Here is a 9,446-nt window from a genome sequence, read left to right as displayed (position 1 = left end):
ATGCTGGGCTCGGTGAAGATGGAGGCCCATGACCTGGCCGAGTGGAGCTACTACCCGGAGGCGGGCGAGGTGTGTCCTCGGGGATGGCGGAGCGGGAAGCGGGGGGCAGGAATCAGGGTGCGGGCCTAAATGGGGGCAAGGACCGGGGTGTGGACTCCAGTGGGGGCCCCAGATAGAATTGGGGAGCGGAGGAACTAGAGACACGGAGACCAGGTGTAGGAGTCAGGGACGGGGGACAATGCATGGGAGCGTGGTTTAGGCAGGCTAGTCAGAGTGAGGGCTTAAACGGAGTCAGGAAGATTTAGGCAAGGGTCAAGTCATAGCTTAAATGTGAGGGCTGGGTGTCAGGGACCCAAAGTACAAGGCATTAAAATGAACAGACCAAAGATAAGACTCAGAACTCCAGGGTACGGACAGAGCTGGGGGATTAGGAAATGGGGTTCAAAACTGGGGAAAATATAAGGGACTAAGAGATGGGAGAGGGAGGTCACCATTAAGGGAAATCTGAGCTGAGAGCTCAGGGTTAGAAATTAGTGTTAAAGATGGGGGTCTGGGGTAGAAATAAGAACTGGGGTTCCGGGATAAGGATTGGGGCAGCGACTACGTCAAAGTCAGAAATGGGGGTTGGTGCTCGGGTCTAAGAGATGAAGGTGCTCAGAGACGAAGCTTGGTCTGGGGAGTGTGAAATAACAGGTGATTTAAGAGTTGGGGCTCGGATAGATAGGGGTCAGACTCGGGATCCTGAGATCAGGGCATGTCGGCAACAGCATTGGCAGCGGAGGGCTCGGTCTCCACCCCAGCCCCCCATCCCTACTAATGACCCTCACCCCTCCCAGCTGAACTTCAGTGGTTTAATTGTTATCAGAGACCCTCAGCAGGGATTCTCCTTGTTGGAGTCTGGAGGGTTTCAGATTTCGCACCCCCTATCCCCGCCCCCACTCCACCTTCCAGCAATCTCCACTAATTGCTAATGTCCTCACCAGTCCCATCTCAGACAAGATTTCCCTGGAGTAGGGGGCAGGGATGTATCTTAAGTCGCTCACCCTAGCCGCCGGGAAGTCCCTCCCTAGGTCTAACTCCCATTCCTCTTGCTGCAAGGACTCCTTCTCCTGAGCGTGCTCTCTGCCTAGTCAACATTGTGAAGTGGAGGAGTCCTAGTCAGAGGGTTCTGGGGGTCTGGATACCTGGGTTTCTGATGGAAGGGGATTGTGGGCTTGAGGTGGGGTATGGGACTGGAATGGTTGAGTTCTCCAAAGAGACCAAGATCTGGGGTTTACAGGGGCCCCAGAGTGCCTGAGTCCTGGGTCTGGGGTTTGAAGCTGTAGGGTGAGACTCCTGAATACCCAGGCCTGCGGGGCTTGGCAAGGTGCCCAGGAGGGGCCAGTCCTGGGGCTGTGGAGGTGTGAGGTGCACGTGGGGTGGTGCAGGGAAGGGATTGGGAGTGTTGAGAGGTGGAGCCTGGGCAGCTGGAGATGTCAGTTATATGGTGGGGAAGGCAGAGACCAGGTTGGAGGTGGAGACTCCCAGGTATTGGGGGATCCCGGCTGAAGCCCCCACATAGTTCAGAGTCTGGGGACCTGATTTAAGGGTACCAACTACAAATCAGTGTTTTGGAGGCATATCTTAAGAAGTAAATTGCGGGGGTCTAGGCTGAAGGAGTCGTTATTTGGGGCAAAACCTGACGTTTAGTAGGGGACAATTTGTGTGGAAACTGTCTCTGAAATTGAGGGACAGTCTAGAGATAGTCAGCATTTGGGGGTCATATTTTGGAAGAGTTGACATACAGGGGGCTGGAAATGGACATACTGTGTGAGGGTCTCCTCAGCTTTCCCATCAACTGAACCACCTCCTCCCCCTGGGTCAGAACAGTGTGGGGAGAAACATCTGCACTCACTCAGCAACTGAGAACTGAAGGGGCCCCCAAACTGCTTCTTGCCCACCACACCCTCCTGCTGGGGTGATGTTCACCTCCCCAGGCTGGCTCCCTGTCTGGAAGGAAACTGGAAAGTTATTGCCCTAAGGCATCCCCACTGGCCTCTGGTTCTCACAGATCAACTGGTCCAACTGCTCCCCAATTTTAGAGGTGAAAAACCTAAAGCCTCTTGGCGTGTCGGAGGAGCCACTTGAGGTCCTAGGCTGGGACCAGGGTTAGAAAGCAGCTCGTAGCTTCACACTGCCTCCTGCTCCCTGTCACACCCTCCTCCAGAGACAATAAGGAAATGAAAGGGGAGAAATTCCAGCCTCCAGGGGTGGGCGTGCAGGTCCCCTGAGGGCTTCCCCCCAATCTCAGCTCCGCCCTCGCTGGGGAGATCCGGTTCAGACCCGGACACTGGGGGTTCATCCCAGCCCCAGGCATGTGAAAGCCTAGGCTGGATTAGGGCAGCTGCAGTGCTTGAGGTCAGACCTCAAGGAGGACTTCCGGGTGGATGGGGAGCCAGAAGAGGAGGGCTCTGGGGTCCCAGTCTGTCTTCCTCTGTGATACAGGAGAGTCTGACTGAGTTGGAGAACTGTAGGGGGTTGTAGAGGGATTTAGGAACTCTCTGTGGATCCCCCTGAGTCCATCACCTTCTCCCCTCTCTCTGAAGGACCCTCTTCCCTTACTCTTAGGGAGGGGCGAGAACCAGCCAACCCGGGGCGGGGTGGGGGGAGACCAGTGCGTGGGGGAGGGGAGTAGCTGTGGCTCCAATTTCAATGTGAGACTTCTGGGGAGATGGTGGTGTTCAGCAAGGGGCAGAGAGATGCAAAGACGTGCTGAAGGGGAAAGAAAGAACAGAGTGGGAGAGGAGTGGGGTAGAGAGAGACAGAGAGAGTGCCAAGGCAGGGAAAAAGAGATGTGAGAGATGAGGGGGGGACAGAGGTAGAGAGAGAGATACGGGGTATGGGAGAGTCACAAGGAAAGAAAGGCAGAGCGGGGCGGGGGGGTGGGGGCGGAGATGAGGGAGAGAAAGGCGAGGAGAGAGAGAGACAGGGAGAGATAAAGGGAGAGAGCATGGGGATGGCAGAGAGACAGGCGTGGGGAGGGGGTGGGGGAAGGAGTATAGAGGTACTGAGACAGGGAAGGAGATGGACAGATACACACAGAGCCACAGGGAGATTCAGAGACATAGGAGAAAAGAACTACCTGGACAGTCATGTGAAAGAGAGAGGGGAGAGTTTCTCTACTAGAACGCAGACCTGGGTTGGTTACCACCTGGCCCTGACTCCCTGAGTGACCCTGGCATTTCCCTTTTCTCTCTGGACCTTTGGACGTGCAGACACTTAAGTGACAAGGGACTGAGATGGGACACACTGATTCATAGCAGAGGTGGCTCCCACCAGAGCTATAGCACCCCCCCAGTGCCATGAGACCACCCTCCCTCAGGGGGAGGGAGCAGGGCAGACAGGCAGATGGAAGATTGACAGAGAAAGGATGGAAGACGGGATGAAAGGTGTAAATGCACACAGAAAGAAATCACCATCCACTATGCTTCCTATTTTCCTTGCTTATCTTGTTCACTTCCTGCTAGACTGACAGCTCCCTGAGGGCAGGCACTTCAGTCTGTCTTGGTCACTGCTTTTATAGCTTGATCCAGAACACCGATCTGGAGCCAGACTGCCTGGGTTCAGAATCCCCGTTCTTTTCCTTCCTTGTTGTGTGACCCCTGGACAACCTCTCTGATCCTCAGCCCGCTCAGCTGTAAAATGGGTGTCATGATAGTGCCTCCCCCAGAGTGTGGTTGTAAAGATGACAGCAGACCTTTGCTGTGAAGTGCCTGGATGGAGCAGTGCCGGCACAGAGTAGGCCAAGAAATAGTGAATAATTGAGAGACTATATAGTTACTTACAAAGACATAGCAATGTCTACTGTCTTTCACTGAGCTAAGAGGCACATTTCCCCCCCATTTGAACATATCTGAAAATGGAATGGGTTTTACAGTCAATGGTGTCTAGGGATTATAATTGATAGTGTTTTTTTCCATTCTTATTGATACTTAAAATAATACTGCAGCTTACGAAGCGATGTCTTAGATTTGATGATATATAATAAACAGACGACATATATTAGGTAGAAATATGTGAGTTCTGATTTTCAAATGCTTTTGACCTATAAAAACTGTAATTGTATAACCTAAAAGATGATGGCTAGATGGACAGAGAGTACACATATAGGGACTTCCCTGGCAGTCCAGTGGTTAAGACTTCGCCTTCCAATGCAGGGGGTGCGGGTTCGATCCCTGGCGGGGGAGCTGAGATCCCACATACCTCGCAACCAAAACACCAAAACATAAAACAGAAGCAATATTGTAAGAAATTCAATAAAGACTTTAAAACTGGTCCACATCAAAAAAAAAAGTACACATATAGATTCCATTATTAGATAAATCAGCAGTTCTTGATTTTTTTTTTTTTTTTTTGTCTCAGGACTTCTTTACACTCTTAAAGTTATTATTTTGCCTGCGTTGGGTCTTCGTTGCTGAGCACGGGCTTTCTCTAGCTGCGGCGAGCGGGGGCTACTCTTCGTTGCGGCACGTGGGCTTCTCCTTGCGGTGGCTTCTTTTGTTGCGGAGCACGGGCTTCAGTAGTTGCGCACGGGCTTCAGTAGTTGCAGTGCATGGGCTCAGTAGTTATGGCTCGCGGCCTCTAGAACGCAGGCTCAGTAGTCGTGACACATGAGCTTAGCTGCTCTGCGGCACGTGGGATCTTCCCAGACCAGGGCTCGAACCCGTGTCCCCTGCATTAGCAGGCAGATTCTTAACCACTGCACCACCAGGGAAGTCCACACTCTTAAAATTATTGAGGACCCCAAACAGTTTTTATTGATCGGGGTTATATTGATTGTTAACAGCATTCAAAATTAAAACTGAGGCGTTTTAAAAATAGGCATTAATTCATTTTAAAATAGCAACAATGTGTTAGTATAAGCAATGTATTTTTATTAAAATAACTATTTCAAAACATTTAGTGAGAGGAGTGGCACAGTTACATTTTTGCAGATCTCTTTAGTGTCTGGTTCAGTAGAAGACAGCTGCATTTTCCTAGCTGCTTCTACATTTGGTCTATTGCTATATCACCTGTCATGTGGCCTCTGGAAAACTCTACTGTACGCTCATGAGGGAAAGAGAGTGAAAAAGGCTAGTCATATCTTATATCTTTCATTATGTGAAAATAGTTTTGACCTCATGGATACCCCCAAAAAGTCTTGGAGACTCCCCAGGGTGTCCTGGACCACACTCTGAGAACCACTTAAAGCGTGAGCTTCAGTATTTGGGAGCGTGGGGGGATGGGGTCAGGGAGGGAGGTGCATGAGGAGGGGGGAAAGAGAGAGACTTCCACAGACAGCTGTTTACAGAGGAGGCAAGACAGACAGACAGATGGACACACAATGGGTCCAGTGACCCTTTGCTTACCAACAGAGTAGAGACTCACCACTCGCCGTTTCTCTTTCTTTCCCGATAGGTCTACTCTCCGGTGACCCCTGTACCCACCATGGCCCCCCTCAACTCCTACATGACCCTGAACCCTCTGAGCTCTCCCTACCCCCCGGGGGGGCTCCCTTCCTCCCCACTGCCCACTGGACCCCTGGCGCCCCCAGCGCCCACAGCACCCCTGGGGCCCACCTTCCCAGGCCTGGGTGCCAGCGGTGGTGGCGGCAGCAGCTCAGGGTATGGGGGCCCGGGACCGGGGCTGGTGCATGGGAAGGAGATGCCAAAAGGGTACCGGCGGCCCTTGGCACATGCCAAGCCGCCATATTCCTACATCTCGCTCATCACCATGGCCATCCAGCAGGCGCCGGGCAAGATGCTGGCCCTGAGCGAGATCTACCAGTGGATCATGGACCTCTTCCCCTACTACCGGGAGAACCAACAGCGCTGGCAGAATTCCATCCGCCACTCGCTCTCTTTCAACGACTGCTTCGTCAAGGTGGCGCGCTCTCCAGACAAGCCGGGCAAGGGTTCCTACTGGGCCCTGCACCCCAGCTCAGGTAACATGTTTGAGAATGGCTGCTACCTGCGCCGCCAGAAGCGCTTCAAGCTGGAGGAGAAGGTGAAGAAAGGGGGCGGCGGGACCTCTGCCTCCAGGAACAGTGCGGGGTCAGCCTCCTCGACCACCACCCCCGCTGCCACAGTCGCCTCTCCGCCGCAGGCCCAGCCGCCAGCCCCCGAACCTGAGGCCCAGGGTGGGGAAGATGTGGGGACTCTGGACTGTGGTTCACCCCCTTCCTCCACACCCTATTTCACTGGCCTGGAGCTCCCAGGGGAGCTGAAGCTGGATGCACCCTACAACTTCAACCACCCTTTCTCCATCAACAACCTGATGTCGGAACAGACACCAGCACCTCCCAAACTGGACGTGGGATTTGGGGGCTACGGGGCGGAGGGTGGGGAGCCTGGGATCTACTACCAGGGCCTCTATTCCCGCTCTCTGCTTAACGCGTCCTAGCAGGGGGGTGGGAGCGTGGTAGGTGGGGCATGGCTGTAGCTCACACCATCAGGCTCTTGGGGCCTGATCCTCCTGGGGGCACTTTGCTTGTCCTGTCAGTTAACATCTTGGCTGGTCTGTTATTCACTGTGGTGACTGCCGTCTCTGTGGGCATCGTGTTGATCCACTGGCTACTGTGATAACTGCCATTGACATCTTGGTGGGCCCGCTGAGTACTGTGAAGACTGCCATGTTGATTGATGTTATTGGTTGATCTATTGGGTATTCTGATGGCCACCACCTGGGATGACATCTTGGTTGGCCCTTTGGGCACCGTGATGCCCATCCCCTTGGCTGATCCTTTGGATGTGACGGTGACGTTGGCCCACTGGGTGCTGTGATGGCCACCATCTTGACTGGCTGACATAACCAGTGTACCACTGTGTATCGTGATGGCCACCAACAGCCCCTGTGTTGGCCATGTCATCACCGTCTCTGGTGTGAGTTGAGTGAGGGACGGAGATGAGGCTATTCCTCGGTTTTTTTCTGGAGCCCATCCCCTGCTCCGGTCCAGGAGAAACCAGAAAGGACTGGTTAGGGTGTGGGGAATTTCTACTGAAGTCTGGTTCTTGCCTGGGAAGCGGGATACTGGCTGTGTATGACCATTAAAGGCACCATTTCTGCCTCTTACTGAATGTCTCTTTTCCTTGGCGAGTGGGCCCTGTGAGGCTTGAACACCTGAATTGCTGTCCCCTGTCCCCTCTCCTTCCTGCCCCCAAGAGCTGGCTGCCTCTGGGGGAAGGGCTGGGGGAGGCATCGACCTGACCTCTGGCTCTTTGCTGTCCCTGACCCCAAGGACAGTTTGCTCACAGATAGCAGCCCCTGCAGCAGTGGGGCCAGGGCAGCAGGAGGAGGTGGCTGTGCAGTGACCAAGGCCATCTCCCTACCCCCACTCTCCAGACACATGCCTCTAGCGCCGAGGTTCAGGGAGCCCAGGGGCTGCTCGATTTTCGGTTAAGCTAGGGAGGAGGAGAAGGGACAAACGGGGTGCTAATTGAAGGAGACAGGGTGTGTGTTAGTTTATGTGTTTGCACGTGTGCGCGTGCGCGCACCTGTGCTTTTGTGGGTCACATCACTACGGCCATTGAGGTCCCTGTGGTCTGCTGCAGGGTGTTCTCTATTGTTTGTATCCCTCAACTGTCTGAGTTTGTATGTCTGTTCCTCCCCTGGGTATGGGCTTACTGTCGGTGTCTCGGGATATCAGACTCGTGTGCGTGTTTCCTTTATTGTTCTGTGTGTGTGGTTCTCTTATACACCTATCCCTGGGACCCTCTGGGTCTCACTCTGTTGGATGTGTGACCCTGTATGTCCATTTGTCTACATACCTGTTGCCTGAAAGAGTCTACGTGTGACTACATCGGCATTGTGGGTTATTTTGTGTTTCATGTGTATGTCTGGGAATCAGCATGTGTCTGTATTTTTTTTTTTTAAAGTATGTCCGTGTTTGTGTATTATGCCTGTCTTTGCTGTGTGCCTGTGACTGCTGTGGCTGTGTGTGAGCGTGTGTTGACTGGCCCTGGTGTGTCTGTCTCTTTCACGTGCAGGTGTGTGGGAAAGGAGCTGGGTCCTCCTTCGGGTGCTGGGGGCTTCTGGGAGCCTCTGGGTTTGGGTGTTTCTATTCCTCCAGGTCTCTGCCTGGGCTCTGAGTCTGATATCGGTGGCTCAGGTGCTCCGAGGGATGCTCTGTGAAACACAGCTGTGTTCCTCATGGCTTTCATTTCACAGAGTGCAAACAGAGACCCAGAATGGGAAGGGACTGGGCCAAGGTCATTCCGCCACGCTGCAGCGGGTGTTTTCCTTAGTTTGCGTTTGTCTTACTTGGTTGTTGGCTCTCTAGCCACTCATTCATTTAGTCAGTCAGTCATTCAAAGACCAAAGGCTGTCTCTTTATGCGCGTGCGCGAGAGAGAGACAGACAGACAGACAGACAGAGGGAGCGGGGGAGGGGGAGAGATGTTTCTCCCAGTTCCTGCGTGTCCATCTTTCTCTGTTTCTTAGTGTCATCTATGTCCCTACCTCTCTCTCTGTGCCTTTATCTCTGTCCCTTGGTTTATGGGAAAATGCTCGCTCATCCTCTGTGCCTCTGTCTCTCATATTCTCTGCTTTGCTCTCTCTCTTCATCCTCTCCGTTGCTTCGACTCCGTCCTCTCTCTCTCTGGGCCTCTGGATGGCTCCCTCCTTCCCTTGGGGGCTCTGGGTCTTCCTCTCTTGGGGTCCGCCTCCCCCCACTCCTTTGGCTCTCTTGCCTCTCTCTTCCTCCTCCGGTCTCTCTCTCCCAGCTCCCTGAGTTTCCGCCTCTACCTGCCACCTCGCAGGCCAGGCCCTCTATTTCTGTCACCGTGCCCGCCCTGCCGGCTGCGTGTCACCCCCCCACCCCGCCCCCTGCCGTGCTGGCTCCCAGTCAGCCGTCCCACCTCCCAGTCAGCCGTCCCACCAGCCTCGCTGTCCTGGGCAGGCTGGGGAATTCCTCCTGGTTCCTGGAAAAAACAACTGGTGTCGAGAGAAAGGCCCTCAGTCTCCCTGGGTGCCCACCCCCCTCCCTCGGGCCTGGGGGTCTCTCCCAGAGTCATGCCGGCCCGAGGCAGGAAGCCCTGCGGTTTCTGGCTTCTCCCAGGCGGCCTCCGGATCTGGCCCCCGCCCCCCGGCCAACAGCCCAAATATTATTCCGCAGGAGGAGTCGGTGGCAGCGGGAGGAGGCCCAGGCTGAAAGAGGCTTTCAGGGCGGCCAGGCCTGGGGCTTCCTGTCCCCAGGCTCAGGCCTCAGGCCGCCCCAGTGGGGACCTCAGGTGGCCGGAGGGGCGTGTGTTGTTGTAGGGTCCTGGGGGGGAGGGTGGGGCCATCTGTCAGGGTGTCTGGTGGCCACCGGCTCGGCTGGCGTGGGCAGGTGTGACCCCTACCCCAGGGACAGCCGGCTGGTGGCCAGCAATGGAAAAGTACCGCAGTCAGACATGGGACTCACGGACAGACGTGAGGACGCTAGGGACCAGG

General features: G+C 54.6%; 1 protein-coding gene across 1 annotated transcript; it reads left to right on the top strand.

Moving 5' to 3' along the window:
• On the top strand, positions 1 to 6,426 carry FOXA3 (forkhead box A3). Its single transcript, XM_007102717.3, has 2 exons — positions 1 to 69; positions 5,437 to 6,426. Exons 1-2 carry the CDS (start codon positions 1 to 3, stop codon positions 6,418 to 6,420), a joined length of 1,053 nt encoding a protein of 350 aa, XP_007102779.1. The 3' UTR covers positions 6,421 to 6,426.
• The last annotated feature ends 3,020 nt before the right edge of the window (positions 6,427 to 9,446 follow it).

This window comes from Physeter macrocephalus, unplaced genomic scaffold (genome assembly GCF_002837175.3).
Source record: "Physeter macrocephalus isolate SW-GA unplaced genomic scaffold, ASM283717v5 random_5, whole genome shotgun sequence".
In the NCBI taxonomy this organism is placed as follows: Eukaryota; Metazoa; Chordata; class Mammalia; order Artiodactyla; family Physeteridae; genus Physeter; species Physeter macrocephalus.
This window is presented reverse-complemented; position numbering and strand designations above follow the sequence as displayed.

Coding starts and splice junctions, on each gene's coding strand:
- FOXA3 (XM_007102717.3), top strand. CDS start 1: ATGCTGGGCTCGGTGAAGATGGAGGCCCATGACCTGGCCGAGTGGAGC. Junction 70..5,436: donor ACTACCCGGAGGCGGGCGAG/GTGTGTCCTCGG, acceptor CTTTCCCGATAG/GTCTACTCTCCGGTGACCCC.